This window comes from Dipodomys spectabilis, unplaced genomic scaffold (genome assembly GCF_019054845.1).
Source record: "Dipodomys spectabilis isolate Male_0828 unplaced genomic scaffold, ASM1905484v1 ptg000004l, whole genome shotgun sequence".
Lineage (NCBI taxonomy): Eukaryota > Metazoa > Chordata > Mammalia > Rodentia > Heteromyidae > Dipodomys > Dipodomys spectabilis.
Window position 1 is genome coordinate 10,574,617 of NW_024870681.1, and position 25,047 is coordinate 10,599,663.

Sequence of the window (25,047 nt, forward strand, 5' to 3'; positions counted from 1 at the left end):
GGGGCCTGAACTCAGGGCCTAGGCACTGTCCGTCAGCTCTTCAGCTCAAGGCTAGCACTCTACCACTTGAGTGACAGCACCCCTTCCAGCTTTTTCTGCTTATGTGGTGCTGAGGAATTGAACCCAGGGCCGCATGCATGCAAGGCAAGCACTCTATCACTGAGCTACTTTCCCAGCCCCACTTCTGGCTTTTTCTGTGTATGTGGTACTGAGGAATTGAAACCAGGGCTTCATGCATACTAGGCAAGCAAGTTTTGGCTTCTGATTTTTTTTTTTTCCTGGTCCTAGGGTTTGAACTCAGCCTGTGTGCTGTCCTGTCCCCAAGCTTCTTTTTGCTTAAGGCTAGTGCTCTACTACTTGAGGCACAGCTTCACTTCTAGCTTTTTTGGTAGTTTATTGAGATAAGAGTCTTACAGACTTTCCTGCCAGGCTGGCCTTGAAACGTGATCTTCAAATCTCAGTCTCCTGAGTAACTAGGGTTATAGTTACTGGCGACTGACTTTCCTTCGGAATTTATTGTGCAATGATAACACTTTAATTTTTTTTTTTAATTCTGGCAGTACTAAGTCCTCATTCTTGTTATGCAAGTGCTCTACCACTAACCCACAACCCCAGTACTTTTTGTAATTTTTTCAAGACCAGCTGCAGGCTGGTCCTCCTGCATATCTGCTATTTTAGGCATGAGCTGCTGTGCTTGGCTTGTTTGTTCACTGGAGATGTTGGTATCTTTTTGACTAGGCTGACTTTGAACCACAATCCTCCCAATGTCAGCCTCACAAGTAGCTACATGTACCATCTCACCCAGTTCTAATAAAACGTTTTCTTAGAACTCATCTATTTTTGACATGTTTCCATTATTTATATATAAGACCATTTTAATTATTCTTCACATTGTAGCCCAATTGTCAGTTTCACTGAGCAAATTTCCAAACAGTATTTGTGTTCATTTTTAGAGTTGGTTCTTTTATAGATCCTGAATTGTATGATTTTTTTTCCCCATCCTACTTGTTCAGCTAAATTACAACTTCTTTGGGAATTCAAACATCAGAATATCTTGTATATAAACAGTCATATCAACTTTTTCCTTTGCCTTCCTAAATTTTTATTACATACAAAATATAGGCTTATGGAAACATTTATTTAAAATTTTTTAATTGTTATAAAGATGTACAGAAGGGTTACAATCACACAAGTCAGGTAAGGAATACCTTTCTTTTTGGTTAATGTCACCCCCTTCCCTTGTTCTCCCAGTTTTTTCTTTTAGTCCCACCCACAAGTTCTATAGTTTATTTTCAACATTGTATCTAGTGAGTACCACTGCTGCATTTGTTCACCATTTGTCTTTCCATTTCTGTGCTCTTCCCACCTTTCCTAAAACATATTAAACAAGAGGAAAGAAGAAAGCAGGCTGGGCACCCATGGCTCACACCTGTAATCCTAGCTACTCTGGAGGCTGAGATCTGAGCATTGCAGTTCAAAGCCAGCCCTGGCAGGAAAGTTTGTAAGACTCTTATCTCCAATAAACCACCCAGAAAACCAGAAGTGGGTGGGCTGGGAAGGTGGCTCAGTGGTAGAGCACTTGCCTTGTATGCCTGAGGCCCTGGGTTCGATTCCTTAGCACCACATGAACAAAAAGAGAAAAAAGCCGGAAGTGGCGCTGTGGCTCAAGTGGTAGAGCACTAGCCTTGAGCTGAAGAGCTGAGGGACAGTGCCCAGACCCAGAGTTCAGGCCCCACGACTGGACCCCCCCCCCAAAAAAAAAAAAAAAAAAAAAAGAAAGAAAACCAGAAGTGGCTTAAGTGGTAGAGCACTAGCCTTGAGCTGAAGAGCTGAGGGACAGCATTCAGGCCTAGAGTTCAAGCCGCATGACCAACCAAAAAAAAAAGCAAAAATGGCAACAAAGACAATTTTTTTTTTGGGGGGTCAGTCACTAAGCCACCTTCCCAGCTCTCAAGAAAAAACTTTGTAGAAACATTATTGTTGTGACAAGGCAAAACTTAAAATTAACAGTCTTTGAACATTTTCACATGTACATTTTTGTTATTTGTTTTCTAGTTGTCACCATTGACTGAAGAAGAGAAAACTGTGACAGAGCAATTAAAACCTCACATGCCAGATTTATGATGAACTGAAATTTTAAAAGAGAACTCTAATGAAGAAGATAAAATTCCACAGCAAAATGACAACTGGAGGTGGGGTATTAGTAAAGGAGTGGAAGTTTGGCTTGAGTGACAGGAAGGTTTCATAATAAGAGGGGAGGATAAAAAAAGCAAAATAATATATTAATGTATTTCAGCCAAAAGTATTGAATGGGGAAAAATATAAATGTAAACACAAACCCATATGCACAATTTTGTAATTTCAGGTAAGGAAGTTCTGTAATACTATTTTCCATCTATTTATTTTTTAATCTTCACCACTGGTCGTGGGCTTTGAACTCAGGACCTGGGCTCTGTTTCTGGGTTCTTTTGCTGAAGGCTAGCACTCTACCACTTTGAGCCACAGTGTCACTTCTAGTTTTCTGGTGTTAATTGGAGATAAGAATCTCACACTTTCTTGTCTGGGCTGGCTTTGAATTTCAATTCTCAAATCTCAGCCTCCTGAGGATTATAGATGAAGCCACCAGTGCCCAGCTTGTTGTTGTTGTTGTTTTTTTTTTAAATTGGTCATGGGGTCTGAACTCAGTCTAGATGCTATCCCTCAGCTCTTCAGCTCAAGGTATTAAAGGGTAGGCAAAATATTTGTATTACACTTTGTACATGTATACATACAATTTTATCTATGGAAGTGCTGATTGCAGATGGGGCCACATTATTTTGACCACTCAAAATCCAGTTAATATAAAAAATTGGCTTTTGTGTGATAGAATCACTTTTTAAAAAATTTGTTAGTACTGAAAGCTGTGCTCTAGCTCATTTGCTTAAGTCTGATCCTTTAGCACTTGGGCCGTACCTCTATTTCTAGCTTTTTGGTAGTTTATTGGAGGTAAAAGTCTTGTGCACTTTCCAGCCCAGGCTGACTTTGAACAGCAATCCCCAGATCTGAGTTTCCTGAATAGCTAGGATTATCAGCATGAGCCACCAACACCTGGCCTAGGATCACTTTTAGACTTTCCTCTGTTCCTATTCCTGGACAATGTTAAGCAGCATGAACTTACTTTCAAATGCTGCTTTAGACTGTCTTTGTGGTATTTCATAAGTAAATCTGTTTTCTTGCAGCCTGTATTTGTAATTGTTCACTGAAAATGAGAGCTAAGAAACTGAAATCATAGAAGTACTTATCTGCTATTTGCCACTTATTTCTATGTGGAAGTCAATGTCCTCATCCTGTCTGTCTGATCTGTCTAGTGGTACTGGGATAGAGCTCAAGGCCTTTGTCATTGCTAGGGAAATTCTGTACTGGGTTATATCCCCAGTCCTTCAGTTTATTTTAAAATAATTATTGGCAATATGATAATTGTCCAAAGTAGTGACAGATAAGAAAGGATAGCAGTGTAGCTCAATGGTAGAGTCTGTACATAGGCAAAAAAAGGTTAATTCTTCCAAAAAACTCAAAGTGGATTTGTGACTCAAGTGGTAGAGTGCTAATTAGCCTTGAGCTAGTGCCCAAGGCCCAGTTCAAGCCTTTAAGCTCAGGACTGGCATGCACACACTCATGCAAAGTTAATTGTAGGGTTATTTATAATTGTACACATATGGCTAATACGTGAATAGGAAAGTAAATTAAGTCATGTGTCTATAATAAGAGATCAAATAGCCAATAAATTATTAATGCTAATTTTTTGGGAAATACTGAAGCTATGCTGTGTTGGGGAGAAGGGAAGCAGGCAGGTCTTGCTATTTTACTGTTAAAATTGAGCTTTGGAGACATAGTTAAGTATATTTGTCTCCCCTTATCCACAGTGTTGTTTTCCATACTTCATTTACCCAGTTTAATGTAGTCCTAATGTAGTTCACATTGTAGAAATAAGCAATTCCTAAGTTAGGAATCTTAAAATGGTTCTAAGTCTCACGCTATCCTGTGCATGTACACTATCACTCAGCCATCTACATTATTAAACTGACTATTGTAGTACCAAAGTGTTTTTAGTCGAAGTTTTTCAGAAGATAAAATGTACATGAGATTTTACTTTCGTTTTTTGGCAGTACTGAAGATTTAACTCAGGGCCTCATGCTTACTACGCAAGTACTCTTATCTGAGCCACACTAGCCCTTTTAGTGTTTAATTTTGTTTAATTTTATTTCTTATTTATTGTAAAAGTGATGAACAGAGGGGTTACCCTTACATAAAATAAGGAGATGAATACATTTCTTTTTGGACTCTTACCCCCTTCCTCATTATCTGTCATTTTCCTCTCCCCATTCTCTTTTCCCCGCAAGTTATAAAGTTCATTTCCAACTTAGTGTCTAGTGAGTATCATTGTTACATTAGTTCATCCTTTGTCCTGCTGTTTCTGTGATTCCCCTTCCCTTCCTCGGATCAGATAAACAATATACAAGATAAAAGGTACCGCAAACAAAACAAAAACACACACACACAAAAGAGCTATTTTTGAGGTAGGGTCTTGATATATTCCTAGGCTAACCTGGACTGTGGTTCTCTTATTTGTGCTTTTCATGTTACTAGGATAACAGGTACATGCCACCACATCTAGCCATTGGTGGAGATGTCATCTTGTAAACTTTTTTTTTTTTTTTGCCTTGGTTGGCTTTTGAACCAAGATCCCTTTATCTCCACCATCAAGTAGCTAGAATTACAGGCTTGAGCCTTGGCACCTCGAGTTCAAATTTCTTATTAAGATAACTGGCAGTGCCTGAAATGTCTCACAATGGGCTGTCTGTAAGCTGGAGACATAGGTACAACTTTATTCTAATACCAAATATCTAGGAACTCAGACACTGACACTTGCTTGTGCAATTCCTGGAGTCCAAAAGCAGAAAAGCTTGAAGTGAGTGATCAAGCAACAAAACAGTTTATCCCAGTTCTCACAGAGAGATTTGTCTTGTGTATTTGTCTTATCTGGGTCCCCCTGCCAATTAGATAATGCTTACCCCACAATGAGGACTGGTCTTCCCAACTTAGTCCATTTAAACTCAAATTCTAATACCCTCTAGAAATCACCTCAGTCTAGGCATTCTTTAACCTTATGAAGTTTCTACCTAAAATGGACCCTCAAAGCATTGATGCAGTGCTGTAGGGCATACAGGAAAAAAATCTAGTATATTGAATATGGTAGTATATGTCAGAGGCTAAAGCCAGGAATCAAGTATACTGTTTAAGGTCAGCCTGAGCTATGAGACACTGAAAGAAACTAAGAAAAGAGCTGAGGGCTTGTGGCCTATAATCCTGAGGAGGTTTGGACTTGGACAACCTTGCTTTGAAGTCAGACTGGGTAAAAACATCCAAGAGACTCAGCTCCAGTTAACCTGCAGAATGCTAGACTAGAGGTGTGGCTCCAATGGAATAGTGGTAGCCAAGATCAAAAAAGCTAGGCAAGAGTACAAGGTTGCCTCGTGCCAGCATCCTACTGTAATTCTAGCTACTAAAGAGGCAGAGGTCTGAGTGCTACTGCTCAAAGCCAGCCCGGGCAGGAAAGGCTATTAGACTCTTATTTCAAATCACCTACTCAGAAAAAGCCAGAAGTGGCACTGTAACTTAAGTGGTAGAACGTTAGCCTTGAGCACAAACTGGCTCAGGGACAGCACCTAGGACCTGAGTTCAAGCCCCAGGACTGGCAAAAAAAAAAAAAAAAAAGGTACAAGGCTTCAAGTTCAAGCCACCAGTATTTCTTGGGATTAAAAAGCCAATACTGGGCTGGGAAGGGGGCTCAGTGGTAAAGCGCTTGCCTTGCATGCATGAGGCCCTGGGTTCGATTTCTTAGCACCACATAAGCAAAAAGGAAAAAAAGCTGGAAGTGGCGCTGTGGCTCAAGTGGTAGAGCACTAGCCTTGGGATGAAGAGCTGAGGGACAGTGCCCAGGCCCAGAGTTCAGGCCCCACGACCGGACTCCAAAAAAAAAAAAGACATATACTTCCAGAACAGAATATCTCTAAACCCTATTAGAGTAATACATACCTTAAAATTTGAGATACTTTCTTTAGTACTCAGGCAATATTTAAGAAGGTCCTAGTAATGCAATGGCTCTGGGCATTTTTTTGTTGATTGGTAGAAATAAAAAGTAGTATAAAGTGGTCAGGGAAAAAACTAGATTACATTCTTTTTCTCTGATTTTTTTCAGTTTTCTTCTAAATGTTGGCTCTTCCCATGGACTCCCACCCTCCTGCCTCTGTCTTCTGAGTGATAGAACTTCAGCCTCTGTATTTAGTTGTCAATGTGAATTAATTTCATCATTTGGCCTTTGTATAGTTCACATTGATGAAGAGAGACCTATGTTAGGAAAAATTGAATTGGAGTGGGATTGTGATGTCTCTGATAATGTGGGGAACTACATTTTCCAGAATCCATTTCTCTTACAGTTATGTTACAATTTGTCACTAGTCGAACTTGCGTGAGAGTTGGAAGTCAAAGTTGAAGAAGTCCTTAGTTTTTTGTATGCCAGACCTGGGGCTGGAACTCAGGAAATGGGAGAGGTCCCTGAGCTAGCTGGCTCAATGCTGGCACTCTACTACTTGAACCACATCTCTGCTTCCAGCTTTTTGTTGTTTTGTTTTTGAGTTTTAAGAGTCTCAAGACATTACTGCCTAGGCTGGTTTGGAATTGGACCCTCAGATCTCAGCCTCCTGGAGTAGTTAGGATTATAGGCAGGAGCCACTAGCTCCTGGCTGTCAAATCACCCAAACCACATACGTCACTTTAATGTTTTACAGGTCTTGTATTCTACAGATTTCTCTACCAGTTCCCCATGAAATATCTCTCCTTATATGGTATTTTCCTACAAATTTTAATGTATGTTAGGCAGCTGATAAGGTGTTAAATCTGTCATATGCTTGTAATACTCTGATGCCTTAATTCTCCTCTATTGATTGAATTTACACAGGCCAGATTGTTACGGTGAATACCTGGTTCTCAATGCAATCACTGCCCAGTGCAATGATGCTGTCAAAAGCAGAACGTCTTAAGCCTGGCAATCCTAGCTATTCTGGAGGCTGAGATATGAGGATCAGAGTTTGAAGCCAGCCTGGGGAAGGAAAGTCTGTGAGACTCTTACCTGCAGTTAATCACTGGTTCAAGTGGTAGAATGCTAGTCTTGAGCAAAAGGATCTCAGGGACAGTGGATAGGCCCAGAGTTCAAGCCTCAGGACTGGTAGAGCATCTTGAACTCCTGCTTCCTGCATGGGGAGCAGGAAGTGTTTCTTTCTCCTTACCCTAACTGTGCTAAACTAAAATAAATAAATCCTTGGTAAAAACAAAAACCAAAATGTCCCAAAACAATTAGAAGAGAGCATCTGCTGCATTATGCAATGATTGCTCTCACTGTCTTTACATTTGGGAAGATGCACATTCCTTGTGTCTGGAATATTGGTTTCTAATCATTACAGTAATCAGTTCTTTTCAATCACTATTCTCTGGGATTGGTTTCTCCTCAATGTCCATGTTTCTTAGAAATATTTTAATATTTTAAAATAAAGTGTATTCTAAACAAAAAGTGTGGATTCTTCCTTGTCTAATTAAAATTGTTTCTCATATTTTATTTCCCGTCTCTTTGTGGTTGACTCCTAATATAACTTCTGCTAGCTCTAAAACAGTATTTCTAACAAAACCCAAGTACCTGAATACTGAAGTGAAACATGTCCAGAAGATTCCATTTAAAAAAAAAAAACTGATTCTGGGCCTTGAACTCAGGGCCTTATATACTGGTGTTCTACTACTTGAGCCACACCTCCACTTTTGTTTTTTTTGCTGGTTAGAGATAAGAGTCTCAGGATTGAAAGTGTGAGCCACCAGCAACTGTTGATTCTGGTTTTTTGTTTGTTTGTTTTTTGGTTTAGTGCTTGTCCTGAGTCTTGAACTCAGGGTGCAGTCCCTGAGCCTCTTTGCTCAAGGCTCTACCATTTGAGCCATAGCTCCTTTTCGGCTGATTAAAGATAAGAGTCTCATACTATCCTGCCAGGGTTGGTTTTAAATCACAATCCTCAGATCTCTGCCTCCTGGCACGAGAATTCTACTGCTGGCAATAGCCATCAGCTCCTGGCTTGATTCTATACCCTCGATATCCACTCTTGTTAGTTGGAATTGAAACTGATACAACTAATTTCCATCCCTTTATGTTTGTTCAATAAAACTTAAAATTCTCTGAATTAGTCATTAACCTCTAGCTTTCTTAATTAAATTTTTTTTTTGCCTAAATTAAAATCTGAGTGGGCTTACAATAATAAAGCCCCTAGTTGTATAGGTCTTCTAGCCATGAGCTAGTGCAATATTTTCTACATTTTTTTTGGATTCTTGGGCAAATATATAAGAATATTTTGATCTAAATAGTATTTGTGCTATATTGTTGAGTGTAAGGAACTTGTACTTGTGAACTCTTAACAAGGTGAGGTAAAATTCTCGATTTTAATTTTAATTTTTTGACATTCCCTACAGGTACAATCTAGGTTAGGACACGTAAATAGCTGTCAGAAAGGAAAAATAGGATTTCAAGTTAAGAACTTTGTGTTTTTTTTTTCCTTACAACCCTAGATGCTTTCCGTTCTTTCTCTCGCCAGGGCCTGGGCCCTGTCCCTGAGCTTCTGGCTAGTGCCCTTAGAGCCACAGCTTCATTTCCTGTTTTGATAGTTCATTGGAGCTAATAGTTCATTGGGACTAACGGTCTCAGAATTTCTTGCCCTGGCTGGCTTTGAACCGTGATGCCCAGATCTCAGCCTCCTGAGTTAACTAGGATTACTGGGGCCTGGCTTAGCCTAGAGCTTTGGAACTTCATTTATTTCGGTAGACAGAGCGGAACCTTAAAATCTGGGCGTCCCCCTAAAAGAACCAACCAGCCCGGAGTCTCCGATTCCAGGTTTTTATCTCCACGAGGGCAGAGGGCGAGAGGAGCACAGGCTTCGTCCCACTATCTCGGAGTCCGAGTCGGACGGCCGAGGGGTGTGGCTTCCGGGCCCACCTTTCCCCACCGCACGCTAGGTGGCTCCAGACCGTGGCGCGCTAAAATTTGAGGGCTGAGGGGGCCCCGCCCCTCCGCGCTGAGAGTGGGCGAAGCGCCAGGCTCTCGCTGCGGACGCCAGCCGCCCGCCCCGGGCACGCCATCCTGCGGCAACGACTCACCAAGTCTCGTGTGCGCCCCCATCCTGCGGCAACGACTTCAAGTCTCGTGTGCGAGGACCTCTCACCCTCCCCACGGCACCGCGGGATCTAGGCGCCCGCCTCTCTCGTCGCAGCCCCGCCCGCAGCGCCTGGCGCGCATGCGCACCGCGCCTTCCCGGTCGGCTGCCCTGGTTACGGTTGGTGTTTGCGAGTCCTTCGCGGCGCCTTTTGCCGCGACCTGCGCCTCAGGACTCCCGCGGCGGTTCGACCGGCGCGCGTCCGCGTCACGTGGGTCGAAGCTCCCCAGTCGACTCCCGCCGGTGGCTGAGGCGGGAGGAAGGGGCACTGGTACACTGCTCGCCTGGTCCGTGCGCCCCAAGACCGGCGCGCGATTAAAAATGGCGAAATGGGGGTAGCCGGCCTCGAACTTGAAGCGATGGGGCGCGCAGGTGGGGCCGTTGTTGGAGCCCCCTGAGGTGGGCTCCGGGCTGTTCCCGGGCGAGTGGACCTGGCGACCTCGGGCCGTCACTTAATAGGGCCGACCACGGACTCCGCGGGTCGTTACGGGCCCCGCCGAGAGCCGGAGGCAATGGACGAACAGAGTGTGGAGGTGAGAGGCGTTGGGTGGGATGGGGGTGGGGTGCTGCCTTCCCGCCCGCTGGTGAGCGTTGTGTTATTCGGGTCGCCTGGCCCTGGCGCTCCCTCTGGGAAGGAAGCTATAACAGCCTGGGCCCGGTGCTCATTCTGCTGCTTTCCCAGGTCCCTTATTATGCTCAAGACAGTGCTGCATTCAGGTGCTGCGTATTCTGGCGTGTTCAGGGATGTCTTGGCACCTGTACACCTACCATTCTGTATTTGCAACTAGCCTTTGTAGACTAAAACTGCAGATTCATCAGATGGACGGAGCCCTGCTATTTCCACCTCCTACAAGTGCCTGTGAGGATCCCAATCTCTATGGGACTGGATAATAATCTTAACTCTCAGCGCTGCGTTTTGCAGGCGTCTTCAGTCCATTCCAGATTGAATGAGGGCACACAAGCTCGAACTGCCTTATTCGGCTGTAGTTTCCAAGATAAAACTGCGCTTTCTCCCTTTCTCCCTCTCTTTCTACCTCTCCCTCTCCCTCACCCTCTCCTTCCCTCCTTCTTTCCCTCTCTCCCTCTCCCCCTCTCTCCTCCCCACCCCCCACTGTCCCTCTCTCCCCCTCCCTCTCCCTCTCCCTCTCCCTTTCTCTTCTCTCTCCCCTCCTCTTTGTCTCTGTCTCATTTTGGTCATGGGGCTTGAACTCTGTGGGTGGGCCTGGGCACCCTCCCTCAGCTCTTCAGCTCAAGATTAGTCCTGTACCACTTGAGACACAGAGAAGACTTTTCTGCACCAGCTTGGCTTTGAACCACAATCCTCTGATTTCAGCTAGGATTACAGGCGTAAGCCACCAGCACCCGGCTTTTTTTCTTTTTCCTCTTTCCTTCCCCCCCCCATTTTTTTTTTGAGACAAGGTTTCAGCTATGTCCAGGCTGGTATGGAACTCTTCTGTCTCTGGTTTTTCTTTTTTTGTTTGTTTGTTTTTTGCTGGTCGTGGGGCCTGAACTCTGGGCCTAGGTGCTGTTCCTCAGCTCTTCAGCTCAAGGCTAACACTTTACCCCTTGAGCCTCAGTGCCAAAAACTTCCAGCTTTTTCTGCTTATGTGGTGCTGAGGAATCGAACCCAAGGCCTCATGTATACAAGGTGAGTACCACTGAGCCACCTTCCCAGCCCGTCTCAGTTTTTTGTTTTTGTTTTTTGGCGGTCCTGGGGCTTGAACTCAAAGCCTGAGCTCTGTACCTGAGCTTCTCTGTGCTCAAGGCTAGTGCTCTACCACTTGAGCCACAACACTACTTCCACCTTTTTCTGTTTATGTGATACTGAGGAATTGAACCCAGGGCTTCGTATATGCTAGGCAAGCACTCTACCATTAGGCCACATTCCCAGCTCCATCTTTATCTTTTAAGTGCTGAATTATAGGAATATACCACAAACACCTGGCATGTCTGACTATTACAAAGTGATTTCACGTAGTTTATTTCCCTAAAGGCTAGGAACATCAAGAAAGATTGATTATCGGATATAATTATGTGATGATTGTTCAATTTTGTGTTCCCAATACTAAAATCTTGCTTTTTTATTTATTTATTGTTATTAATTTTTTTTGGTCAGTTGTGGGGCCTGAAATTTGGGCCTGGGTACTGTCCCTCAGCTCTTCAGCTCAAGGCTAACACTCTACCACTTGAGCCACAGCGCCACTTTGGGCTTTTTCTGCTTATGTGGTACTGAGGAATTGAATCCAGGGCCTCATGCATGCAAGGCAAGCACTCTACCATTGAACCACCTTCCCAGCCTAAAATCTTGCTTTTTAACTAAGAATTTAGTCTAAAAGAGCATTGTACTTGAAACTAGCTAATTCAAAGGTCTTATTGTGGGCTGGGAATGTGGCTTAGTGGTAAAGTGCATGCCTAGCATGCATGATCCCTCAGTTCGATTCCCAAGTACCACAAAAAGCCGGAAGTGCTGCTGTGGCTCAAGTGATAGAGTGCTAGCCTTGAGCAAAAGAAGCTCAGGGACAGTGCCGAGGCCCTGAGTTCAAGCCCCAGAACTGCTCCTTCCCCCTCCAAGAAAAAAAAAGTCTTAATGTCCATCCTCCATCTCACAGATTCTGGCCCTCCCGATAGTCATGAGTAAATTTCTCACTTCCTCCTGTGGAAGTATTACAAAGGTTTTGTAAGGTTTCCCCGGTTTTAGGAGGGTTTCCTTCTGGAATGAAGTACAGTATAATAGTACATTTTTAGGTATTGTCCAGTTTTTTTTTTTTTTCTTTTTTCTTTTTTTGGCAGTGGTGAGGCTTGCACTCTGGGCCTGGGCACTGTCCTTCAGCTCTTCAGCTCAAGGCAACTGCTCTACCACTTAAGCCACAGCACCACTTTCGGTTTTCTGGTGGCTTATTGGAGATAAGAGTCTCATGAACTTTCTTGCCTGGGCTGGCTTTGAACTGTGATCCTCAGACCTCAGCCTCCTGAGTAGCTAGGATTACAGGCATGAGAAACCGGCTTCCTTAAAAAGAATCTCAAGGATTTTTCTGCCTGGGTTGGTTCCCCTAGATCTCAGCTTCCTGAGTAGCTACGATTAGGCGTGAACCTCTGGCACCGAGCTTTAGCATGCTTTTTATTCTTGCTTGGTGGTCTAATCTGAGATCCATTTATTATTTTCAGAGCATTGCTGAGGTTTTCCGATGTTTTATTTGCATGGAGAAATTGCGGGATGCTCGCTTGTGTCCTCATTGTTCCAAGCTTTGTTGCTTCAGCTGTATTAGGGTAAGTTGTATTTCTTTTTGCACGCGTTTAAGTTTATATATGGCATATTACAAGTATTAACCATTTCCTTTTTCTTACTGTTTTTTCTTAATTTCTTTGTTTTGTGTCCTTTAAAAAAAAAGTCTCTTAAATGAAGGTGTCTTAATAGACCATCAATTTGTATTGCTTAGTACTGTGAGAATGAATAAATAGGAAGTGATAACTGAAGTGATATGTCTGAAGATAGGTAAGTGCCTCTGGAAACAGGTCATTGTAATTTTAGTATTTACATGGTTAGATTCATTATACATTGAGCAAACACTTATCAAATAAGGTAAAAAACAAATGAACTTTACTGTTTATATTGAAAAATATGTGTATCATAAGGAGGCAAGAAAAATACAGGGCTCAGAAGGGAGAGTTCAGATATGTTTGATAGGAAAGATGGAGAATAATCAGGTAATGGATTTAGAGGTAAATAAAATCCGATGATGGCACAGTTACAAGTGACAGTAGAGATGATTTTGTCTAGTGACTTTAAAATTGAATGTAAATGAATATCTGGAAGAAAATTATAAAGAAGTACAAGATTTAAAACAGAAGAGTGTATTTTGATTATGTGGTCTATGTAAGACCATAATTGAAAACTTCCCTGCTCCCATTAATATATATAATACAATGAGGGAACCAAAGCCTTCCAACATGCACTTCACCTCAAAGTTTGTTACCTTATTCTGGCTAAAAAAGGTATATATCCCTTTGTCAAGAGTACTATCTGGTTGGGCACTGGTGGCTTATGCCTGTTATCCTAGCTACTTAAAAGGCTGAGATTTGAGGATTGGGGTTCAAAGCTAGCTGGTGCAAGACAGTCTGTGAGCCTCTTATTTCCAATTAACTACCAAAAAGCTGGTATGGTTGTAGCTCAAAGTGGTAGAGTACTAGCCTTGAGTACAAAAACTCAGAGACAGTGCTCAAGCTCTGAGTTCAAGGCCCAAAAATGGCACACAAACACAAAGGAGTGTTTTGGGTTTTTTTGTTGGTCCTGGGGCTCGAACTCTGGGCCTGGGCACTGTCCCTGAGCTCTTCAGCTCAAGGCTAGCGCTCTACCACTTGAGCTGTAGCTCCACTTCCAGCTTTTTCTGCTTATATAGTGCTGAGGAGTCTAACCCAGGGCCTCATGCATGCAAGGCAAGCACTCTACTTCTGAGCTACCTTCCCAGCCAAAAGAGTGATATTTGTAATAGTTTTCTTCAAGTTTCAGAGCTAGTGAATAGTGGAGCTGGGATTAAAAATCTAGTAAATCTCCTTGAGCCCACATTCTTTGCCACTATAACATATTAGTTAGTTCTCACACTAAAAGAAGACATTCTTTCCTAGCTTTGTTTCCTTAGCTATTGAATTCAGATAATGCACTCTGCAACACAGATAGTTAGATATTAAGTGAACCTCAAAGAAATTCAGAAATTGTAAAGTATTATAAAATTATGTTATTCTTGTTTGTTTTTGTTTTTGATAGGGCTTGAACTCTGGGCCTGGGTACTGTCCCTGAGCTCTTAGCTCAAGGAGAGCACTCTACCACTTGAGCCACAGTGACATTTCCAGTTTTCTGATGGTCAACTGGAGATAAAGAGGCTCAAGGACTTTACTGCCTAGGCTGGCTTTGAACTGTGATCCTCAGATCTCAGCCTCCTGAGTAGGATTACGGTGTGAGCCACCAGCACCTGGCTTATAATGTTACTTTTAATTGTTAAAATATCAACAATACACATAGTATATATCTACATATTATAGACGATGGAACTGAAGCTACAGGGATTAGGTAATTGGCCTCCATTGTTATAGTTGGTTAATTAGTCGAGTCTGGTTGTTTGGTTGAAAGTCTTATATGCTGGATGAAGGTCTCCCTCAGTTTATTTTTTTTTTGGTCAGTCATGGGGTTTGAACTCAGGGCCTTGGAATTGTCCCTGAACTTTTTTTTTCCCCCATAAAGCCAAAACACCTTATCTTTTATTGCAATCAAGTCTGGTCATAGTAAAAAATGGGACTTTCAGTTGTAATACTCTCAGAGATTTGGACAATTTCTGCCAATGCAATGGTATGTTTCTGTACATTCAGGCCTTTGCTCTCTGTGCTTGTCCTTCTCTCTGCCAGTCCTGTTCAACTTACCCTATCCTTCCTGGTACGTGGGCAGGAGCCCAGCCCTGACAAATCATGTAAGAGACCGGAGCCTCTCCCTGAACCTGACATTCCCTCTGTTAGGCATTGAGAACTCTGTTCCTCCTCCCTATGTTAAACCTTTTGGGCCTTCTCCTTCCACTGTGTCTCCTTACTCACCTCTAGAGGCTCACACCTGATCCCATACTGAGCTTTTTTCGCTCAAGGCTAGTGCTCCACCACTTTGAGCCACAGTACCACTTCTGGTTTTCTAGTGGTTAACTGGAGATAAGAGTCTCACAAACTTTCCTACCTGGGCTGGGGCTAGCTTTTAACTGTGCTTTTCAGATTTCAACCTCCTGAGAAGCTAGACTTACAGGCTTAAGCCACTGGTGCCTGGCTTTCTCCAGTCTTTCTCCTTTTTTTTTTTTAATCAATTTTTTTTTTTTTTTTGGGTCCAGTTGTGGGCCTGAACTCTGGGCCTGGGCGCTGTCCCTCAGCTCTTCAGCTCAAGGCTAGCGCTCTACCACTTGAGCCACAGCGCCACTTCCGGCTTTTTTCTTTTTGCTATGTGGTGCTGAGGAATCGAACCCAGGGCCTCATGCATGCAAGGCAAGTGCTCTACCACTGAGCCACCTTCCCAGCCCTCTCCTTTTTTTTTCTTGACCTTATTACTATTATTTTTTGTCGGTCTTGGGGCTTGAACTCTGGGCCTGAGTGTTGTCCCTCAGCTATTCAGCTCAAGGCTAGCACTCTACCACTTGAGCTACAACGCCACTTCCTTTTTTTTGTCGTGGTTTATTGGAGATAAGATTTTCACGGACTTAACTGCCTGGACTGGCTTTGAACTGAGATCCTCATATCTCAGCCTCCTGAGTAACAGGATTATACGCGTGAGGCACCAGTGCCAGGCTTTGACCTTGTTGTTGTTGTTGTTTTTTAACATTGGTTCACACTTAATACACTAACCTATAATTGTTGAGTTTACTTTGTATTTTGCCAACCATTAAAAAATTTTTTTTAGTTGTAAAGATACTGTGCCAAGGGGTTACAGTTTCATGAGCAAGTTACATTTCATATCGAGCATTGTTACTTCCTCCTTTGTTTTTCCCCTACTATCCCTTCCCTCCCCATGCTAGCCATTTTTTTTATTAGGTATAATTGAGAGACTGTAAACTAGGTATATTTAAAGTGTATTGCTTGCTTTTTCCCCCAGTTGTGTAAGTTTGACATAGTATATCCTACTGTCAAGATAAGGAACATACAAAGTTTGCTTAGGCCCTCTTCCTTGCTTGCCTTGTTCCTAGGAAACTAGTGATACACTTTCGGTGCTGTTGCTTAAGTATGAATTGTCTGGAATTTACACAAATGGAATCATGCAGTATGTATTGTTATGTGTTTGGCTTTTTTCACTCAGCAAAACTATTTTGAGATTTATCTATGTTGTGTATATTGGTAGTATTCCTTCATATTGCAAAGTAGATTTTTCTGAATGCTTTAGTAGTAGTGTTTGTCTTTCCATTCATATATTAATAATGGGTATATGGCCAGGTGCTGGTGCCTCATGCCTGTAATCCTAGCTACTTATGAGGCTAAGATCTGAGGATCACGGTTCATAGCATCAAAGCCAGCCCAGGCAGGAAAGTCCCTGAGACTCTTATCTCTAATCTACTTCCAGAAAACTAGAAGTAGCACTGTGGCTCAATTGGTAGAGTGCTGTCCTTGAGCTGAAGAGCTGAGGGACAGTGCTCAGGTTCAGAGTTCGAGCCCCACAACCAACACACAAAAGTAATGGTTATATGGCCTGGCCATGCCTGTAAGTAATCCTAGCTACTCAGGAGGCTGAATTGGGAGGATTGCAGTTTGAAGCTGGCCAAGACAAAAGACCACGAGACTCAATTCCATTGCTTTCTTTTTTTTTTTTTTTTTGGTCGTGAGGCCTGAACCCTGGGTCTGGGCACTGTCCCTCAGCTCTTCAGCTCACAGTTAGTACTCTACCACTTGAGCCACAGCGCCACTTCCAGCTTTTTCTATTTATGTAGTGCTGAGGAATTGAACCCAGGGACTCATGCATGTGAGGCAAGCTACCACTGAGCCACCTTCCCAGCCCTTCCATTGCTTTTAACCAGCCAAAAGTCTGTGTTTGAGGTGTGGCCTAAGTGATAGAGTACTAGCTCTATCATTTGCTTAGCAAACTGAGCAAATGAAAGGTTCAGAGTTCAGTATCAGCCTAAATAACCAAATAAAAAGACATGGGCATCAGAAACTGTTAGAAACATTTATATGTAAGTCTTTGAAAGCACTGAAGCTTTCTGTATGTATGTGTGGTACTGGGGTTTGAACTCAGAGCCTCTTGCTTTTTAGACAGCTGCTCTACCACTAACTTCTGCCTCCAGCCCTGAAGCTTTTTTTCTTGGGTAATTAGGAAGGGATTGGCTAGGTCACATGGTAAACGTGTTTTAACTTGTTAAAAATTGCCAATTTTTTTGACAATAGTCGTACCATTTTACATTCTTTTCTTTTCTTCTTTTTTTTAACCAGTCCTTGAGCTTGAACTCAGGGCTTGGGCACTGTCCCTGAGCTGCTTTTGCTCAAGGAAGGCTAGCACTCTACCACTTGAGCCACAGTGCCACTTCCAGCTTTTTCTGTTTATGTGGTCCTGAGGAACTGAACCCAGGGCTTCATGCATGCTAGGCAAGCACTCTACCACTAAGCCACATTCCCAGCCGATTTTACATTCTTATCAGCAGTGTGTGAGTGTTCCATTTCTTCTCTTTCTTTGGGTGTTTGGTTGTTTTTTTTTGGTCAGTCTTGGGGCTTGAACTCTGGTCTGTCCTGGGTGCTATCCCTTAGTGCTTCAGCTTAAGACAAGCACTCTACCATTTGAGCCACAGTGTTACTTTAGTTTTCTGAGTGATTTATTGGAGATAAGAGTCTCACAGGCTTTCTTGCCAGGGCTGGCTTTGAACTGCAATCTTCAGATCTCAGGCTCCTGAGTAGCTAGGATTATAAGTGTGAGCTACCAATACCCAGCTGTTTGTTTTTTTGAATTTATATTCTCATAGCTATATAGTGACATCTGATTATAGTGTTAGTACTTCTTTGATGAGATATTATCCTTTCCAGGGTTTGCTGTCCATGTATTGTCTTTGATAAGGGGACTGTGCAAATACTCTATTACCCTCCCCCCATGTGGCAAAGGCAAAATAAATTATTACAAGGTTTGTCATTTTCATTGCTTTGTACACCGGAGTGTTTACATTCATGATGTACCCCATACCACTATTTTCAAAGCTTTTTTGTTGCCTCAAAGAGGATGTCTGTACCCACGAAATAGTAATTCCATTTCTCCCTTTTCCCCCAGTCATTGGTCACCTCAAATCTACTTTTTGTCCCTATGAATTTACTTACTCTAGATATTTCATGGGAGTGAAATCATACAATATTTCTCTTCTGTGTTGGTCTTAGTTAACTTAGCGAAACATTTTCAAAAATATAGTATATGTAGCATATATCAGGACTTCTTTGTTTTTGTGCTAAATGTTTCTCTGAAAGTATATATTTCTTCTTTTTTTTTGTCTCTTGAAGCACATTTAATTGTTTTTTTCTTTAGTCTTTGTGAGTGGTACTGCTGTTCACAAGTGTACAGATACATGTTTTAAGTGCTTACATTCACTTTTTGTTTTTTGGAGACAAGGTCTCACAATAAAGCCCAAGCTGGGCTCAAACTCTGTTCCTGCATCTCCTTTTCATGCTTATATTACAGGCATGTGCCACAATACCTGGTTCACTTTGACTTTTTTTTTTTTTTGCAGAAGGGCGAGGGGAGAAGGTGGTTAGGAAGGGTTACTACTTGCTAAACAATTGGTCTAGCATTTGGTCCACATCTCTAGTCTTTCCTTCTTTTTTTTTCCCTGATACTGGGGCTTGCACTTAGGGCCTCAGAGCTTTTTCCACTCAAAGCTGATATTATCACTTGAGACACTTCCATTTCTGGCTTTTATTGGAGATCATTTTCATTTGAACTTTTCTCCAGAGCTGGTTTAAAACCACAATCTTCAGATCTCAGCCTCCCAAGTAGCTAGGATTACAGATATGAACCACCATTACTGTCTCCAATCTAGTAGTTATTTAAAGAATTAACTTAAGCCAGGCACCGATGGCTCACACCTGTAATACTAGCTATTTGGGAGGCTGAGATCTGAAAGATTGCATTTTTTGGGGGGGGACGGGGGCCTGGGGTCCGGTTGTGGGGCCTGAACTCTGGGCCTGGGCACTGTCCCTCAACTCTTCAGCTCAAGGCTAGCACTCTACCACTTGAGCCACAGTGCCACTTCCGGCTTTTTTCTTTCTGCTTATGTGGTGCTGAGGAATTGAACCCAGGGCCTTAGGCATGCAAGGCAAGCACTCTACCACTGAGCCACCCCTGAGGCTCACATCTTAAAGCCAGCATGGGCTGTGAGACTCTTAGCTCCAGTAAACCACCAGAAAAAACAGAGGTGGCACTGTGGCTCCAGTGGTAGAGCGCTAGCCTTGAGCACAGAGAGGCTTAAGGACGATGCCTAGGCCCTCAGTTCAAGCCCCACAACTGACAAAAACAAAAACAAAACCATACAGAGGAGTTCCCATTATAAAATTCTTTTTTCTTTTTGTTGTTGTTTGTTTGGTCCTGGGGCTTGAAAGCTGAGCCTGGGCGCTGTCCCTTAGCATTTCAGCTCAAGACTATAGCGCTCTACTGCTCTACTACTTGAGCCACAGTGCCACTTTTGGTTTTTTGGTTTATGCCAGTGGCTGGCATAAAATTGTTTTAAGAATTAGAAAAAGGGAGCCGGGCCCAGGTGGCTCATGCCTGTAATCCTAGCTACTCAGGAGGCTGAGATGTGAGGATTGTGGTTCAAAGCCAGCTCGGCAGGAAAGTCTGTGAGACTCTTATCTCCAATAAACCACTAGAAAACCGGAAGTGGCGCTGTGACTCAAGTAGTAGAGCGCTTGCCTTGAGCTGAAGAGAGCAGGGACAGCGTCCAAGCCCAGAGTTCAAGCCCCACAGGCGACAAAAAAAAAAAAAAAAAGAATTAGAAAAAGGGCCCTGGGGCTGGGAAGGTGGCTCAGTGGTAGAGCACTTGCCTTGCATGTATGAGGCCCTGGGTTCGATTCCTCAGCACCACATAAGCAAAAAGAAAAAAAAAGCCGGAAGTGGCGCTGTGGCTCAAGTGGTAGAGCGCTAGCCTTGAGCTGAAGAGCTGAGGGACAGCGCCCAGGCCCAGAGTTCTGGCCCCACAACCGGACCCAAAAAAAAAAAAAAGGGCCTGGAATGTGGCTCAGTGGTAGAGTGCTTGCATAGCATGCATGAAGCCATGGGTTTGATTCCTCAGTCCCACATACACAGAAAAAGTCCGAAGTGGTGCTGTGGCTCAAGTGGTAGAGTGTTAACCTTGAGTGAAAGTAGCTAAGGTACAGTGTTCAGGTCCTGAGTTCAAGCCCTAGGACTGTCAAGAAAAAAAATTAGAAAAAGTTGTTGTTTTTCTTCTTCTTCCTTTTTGTTTTGTTGGGCATGGGCTTGAACTCAGCTGGGGTGGTATTGGAGATAAGAGTCTCAGACTTTCCTTCCCTGGGCTGGCTTTGAACTATGATCCTCAGATCTCAGCCTCCTGAGTAGCTAAGATTATAAGGGTAAGCCACCAGCGCCTGGCTCTTTATCTTATTTCTTTCTTTTTTTTTTTTTTGCGGGGGGTGGGGGGGTGGGGGGGGTGGGGTGGGGGGCTGGGGTGGGGGGCGGGGGAGGTCGTGGAGCCTGAACTCTGGGCCTGGGCGCTGTCCCTCAGCTCTTTAGCTCAAGGCTAGCACTCTGCCACTTGAGCCACAGTACCACTTCTGGCTTTTTTCTTTTTGCTTATGTGGTGCTGAGGAATCGAACCCAGGGCCTCATGCATGCAAGGCAAGCACTCTACCACTGAGCCACTTTCCCAGCCCCTTGTTTTTATCTTTATTAGAGAGTTTTATATGCCTGTAATAGACCAAAAGTAAATAAGCAGAGTCATCAGGTTCATTTGTATGATTTCTTTGATTTCTCAATTTTTTTTTTTTTTTTTTTGTCGGTCTTGGGGCTTGAACTCTGGGCCTGAGCGCTGTCCCTCAGCTCTTCAGCTCAAGGCAAGCGCTCTACCACTGAGCCACCTTCCCAGCCCCCTTTTTCTTATTCTTAAGTCTGATTTGTATATATATTAGAACTAGTTGCTTATCAAAAAAAAATTAAGTAGAATCTTAAGTTTAGAAATTTTGTAGATTAGATAGAAATATATCATTGCTATGGCTTATTTTTGAGGGGATAGTAACAGTATAATTTTTGTGAATGTTACATCTTCCTTGTGAAACCCAGTTTGAGAATTACTCTTTTCCTGTGGGAGAGTACCTTCTTGACAATTTTGGGATAACTTGAATCTTTTAAAAGTTTGTTCTTGTGATGATACAAGATGATAGATTACTTGTTACTAATGTATTTGTAAAATTAAATTAAAAAATTTTTTGTACTAGAGTTAAACTCATTAAGTTTGGTTTATTAATAAATAGAAATTAAAGTAATTGTGTTTTTACAGTAAAAATATAGTTCTTTTACCTTCTTAGCGCTGGCTGACAGAACAGAGAGCTCAATGTCCTCATTGCCGGTAAGTGTTTTGCTACAATTACTTGTGTATTTGGAAAATAATAAGTCCATAGAGTCAGAGTATGCCCTAGAATTCATAAAGGCAAGTTTGTTTCCTGCAAGTTGTCACATTTCTTTCTTTTTTTTTTTTTGTTTCATTTTTGTTTTGTTTTGGACTTAACAGCAATTGGCAAAAATCAGTTATCTTGGAGGCAAAACTACCTCTTCTAATTATGGCAGACTGGAGAAAGGGCCTCCCCTGGGAAGTACAGAATTCACATTGTGGGCACTGTCTGCTAAAATGAACACCACACATTTTACTATGACTATGGTTGAATAGAATGTGATTTATTTTATTATTTTTTTTTTTATGTGGATTGTGGGGCTTGAACTCTTGACCTGGGCACTGTCTCTCAGTTTTTCAGCTCTAGGCAGGTGCTCTACCAGTTGAGCCACAGCGCCACTTCCAGCTTTTTTTTTTCTGCTTATGTGGTGCTGAGGAATCGAACCCAGGGCCTCAGGCATGCAAGGCAAGCGCTCTACCACTGAGCCACCTTTCCAGTCCAAGATAAGAGTCTTATAGAATTTCTTGCCCCGGGTGGCTTTGAACTGTGATCCTCAGATCTCAGCCTCCTGAGTAGCTAGGATTACAGGCTTGAGCCAGAGATACGTTTCTATAAAAAGAAATGGGAAGAGTTAGGTTTATATGTAGATGGATTCCATTGTTTGCCCTTTCTCTTACTTAGAGCTTCTTAGCTTTTTGTTGTTGTTGGTGGTGGTGGTGGCGGTGGTTATGATGTTTGAACTCTGGGCCTGGGCATTGTTCCTTAGCTCTTCAGCTCAAGGCTCTTGAGCCACAGAGACACTTCTGGTTTTCTGGTGGTTTATTGGAGATAAGAGTCCACAGACTTTTCTGCCTGGGCTGGCTTTGAAATGCAATCCTCAGATTTCAGACTTCTGAGTAGCTAGTATTATAGGCATGAGCCACCGTTGCCTGGCTTGTTTCTTAGCTTTTATAATGTAAACAAAAATAAATGTAAGACCTTCTGGCTTAAAAATCCCATTGGGGATAAAGTAAAAAGGCTTTTATCTCTAATTTTTCCTATCTTATGAAAAAATAACATTCAAAAGAAATTGTTAGGGCTGGGAAGGTGGCTCAGTGTAGAGTGCCTCCTTGCATGCATGAGGCCGTGGGTTCAATTCCTCAGCACCACTTAATCAGAAAAAAAAAGCTGGAAGTGGCACTGTGGCTCAAGTGGTAGAGTGCTAGCCTTGAGCTGAAGAGCTGAGGGACAGTCCCCAGGCCCAGAGTTCAGGCCCACAACTGACCAAAAAAAGAAAAAAAGAAATTGTTAGGCATGGTATTTATTCTACTCACTTTTGAACTCTGGGCCTGGGTGCTGTCTCTCAGCTCTTCAGCTCAAGGCTAGCATTCTACCACTGGAGCATCAGCACCAATTTTAGCTTTTTCTGTTTATTTGGTTCTAAGGAATCGAACCCAGGGCCTCATGCATGCAAGGCAAGCACTCTACCACTGAGCCACTCTCCCAGCCCTACATAGTGCTTTTTAAAAATAATTAACAATCCTCTGTATAACTATACTTTATGCCTACATTGAAAGACATTTAGTTTCATGTTAATGCCAGAGTGCTATCTTCTTCCCACTTTTTTTCATGTATTGTTTACTTTCCTCACATTGGCCTGTGAGATCAGAACAGTTAAATAGAATTTTCTATAATGAAGAGAATAGTTTGTGTCAACACAGCCCATGATGGTATCCACTAACTACATGTGATATTGAACACTTGAAATGTGACTATAATTAAACTTTATTTTATTTAACTTAAGTGAGATATGATCTTTTTATGTAGCCCAGTCTGGTCTTGAACTTGTAATCCTTCTGTCTCACAGCTTCCTAGGTGCTGAGATTATCAGCATGCACTGTCCTGCTTACCTTAAACTTTAAAAACAAGTTTGTTCGTTTTTTTTTAATTAAAATAGTCATATGTGGCTAGCGGTACTGGGGATTAAGTCCAGGTGTGTTTTTCATTTTTTTTTTTTTCTCTAAGCCTGGGACTTGAAACGGGCCTTGTGCTCTGTACCTGAATTCTTTTTGTGTGCTGGTCCAGGGGCTTGAACTCAGGGCTTGGCACTGTCTCTGAACCTGAATTACTTTTGCTTAAGGCTAGCACTCTACCACTTGAACTACAGCTTACTTCTGACATTTTGGTGCTTAATTGAATATGAAAGTCTCATTGATTTTCCTGCCCAGTCTGGGTTGGAACCGAGATCTTTGAATCTCAGCCTCCTGAGTAGCTATGTAGTATAAGACACCAGTGCCTGGCCCAGGTGTGCATTTGATTATGAGCAGTATTTCCACCCCTGTGGCTAGCTTTTTTTTTTTTTAATTGTGAAAATACCGTACAGAGGGGTTACAATTACATGGGCAAGGTAATGAGTGCATTTCTTATCAAGCATTGCTACCTCCTCCTTTCCTCCTTTATTTCCCTTTTTTTTTTTTTGTTTGCTGGTCATGGGGCCTGAACTGTGGGCCTGGGCACTGTCCCTCAGCTCTTCATCTCAAGGCTGGCAGTCTACCACTTGAGCCATAGCTCAACTTCCAGCTTTTTCTGCTTATGTGGTGCTGAGGAATGGAACCCAGGGCCTCATGCATGCAAGGCAAGCACTTTATCACTGAGACACCTTCCCAGCCCGTGGCTAGCTTTTTGAACATTATAATTTTAGTCTAAGGAGTTGAGAATTTGGTCTATAATCTCAATTATTAGTATTTTTTGGGGGGTAAATGTAAAAATATGTTGTAAAGTATACTTTTATTGTTTTTATTTTCTTCTTTTCTTAAATCTGTCCTGGGCTTTAACTCAGGGCCTTTGTACTGTCCCTGAGCTTCTTTTGCTGTGGGCTAGCACTCTACCACTTGAGTCACAGTGCCACTTCTGGCCTTTTCTGTCTATGTAGTACTGAGGAATCGAACCCAGAGCTTCATGAATGCTAGGCAAGCACTCTACAGCTAAGCCACATTCCCAGCCCTTATTTTCTTCTTTTGAGGCAAGAACTCAGGCTAGCCTAAAACTTGAGATAGATAGATAGATAGATACACAGACACACATTTCAAGCTAGCTTTGAATTTACTATTCTCCTGCCTTAGCCTTTTTAGTGGGATTCCTGGTATGTGCTTCTGTGCCTAGCTTTTCTTGATGTTATTTTATTTTTTAGGGCTGGCTCTGGGGCTTGAACTCAGGGCTTGGCCCGTCTCTGAGTTTTTTGGTCAAACCTAGTGCTCTACCACTTGAGCCACAGCTTCACTTCTGGCTTTTTGGTGGTTAATTGGAGATAAGATTCTCGTGGATATTCCTGCCTGGACTGGTTTCAAACCAAGATCCTCCTGAATAGCTAGGACTATAGGTGTGAAACATTGATACCCAACTCTTGTTATTTAAATAATATTGTTAAGTGAGTGTGATGTGAGCTTTATATTGAAGAATGTGTGTTTTCACAAAATCTCAAATAGCCGGGCGCCAGTGGCTCACATTTGTAATCTTAGCTACTCAGGCGGCTGAGATCTGAGGATAGCGGTTCAAAGCCAGCCCGGGCAGGAGAGACCGTGAGACTCCTATCTCCAATAAACCACTAGAAAACTGGAAGTGGTGCTGTGGCTCAAGTGGTAGAGCGCTCGCCTTGAGCTGAAGAGCTGAGGGACAGCGCCCA

The 25,047-nt window shown here is 42.7% G+C and overlaps 2 protein-coding genes across 9 annotated transcripts in view; both read left to right on the forward strand.

Moving 5' to 3' along the window:
• The window catches only part of Ska2 (spindle and kinetochore associated complex subunit 2), a 35,335-nt gene extending 14,308 nt beyond the window's left edge, over window positions 1–21,027 (forward strand). The window contains exons 4-7 of one of the 3 annotated variants that reach the window (XR_006149106.1): window positions 2,056–2,192; window positions 6,239–6,360; window positions 11,047–11,050; window positions 21,017–21,027. Coding sequence is in view for 1 of the 3 variants with exons in the window: in XM_042690852.1 (XP_042546786.1) it covers window positions 2,056–2,124 (69 nt within the window). In the remaining 2 variants the exon portion in view is untranslated. Of the gene's footprint in view, window positions 1–2,055; window positions 2,465–6,238; window positions 6,681–11,046; window positions 11,051–21,016 lie in introns of those variants that run through there. The other 2 variants (XR_006149105.1, XM_042690852.1) reach the window with 2 other exon arrangements.
• Trim37 (tripartite motif containing 37) overlaps window positions 9,399–25,047 on the forward strand; it is a 111,861-nt gene continuing 96,212 nt past the window's right edge. For 5 of the 6 annotated variants that reach the window (XM_042690794.1, XM_042690775.1, XM_042690803.1 and 2 more), the window contains exons 1-3: window positions 9,399–9,814; window positions 12,447–12,548; window positions 21,303–21,343. In XM_042690794.1, the coding sequence (XP_042546728.1) occupies window positions 9,794–9,814; window positions 12,447–12,548; window positions 21,303–21,343 (164 nt within the window). In that variant the 5' untranslated portion in view covers window positions 9,399–9,793. Of the gene's footprint in view, window positions 9,815–12,446; window positions 12,549–21,302; window positions 21,344–25,047 lie in introns of those variants that run through there. The other variant, XM_042690822.1, reaches the window with a different exon arrangement.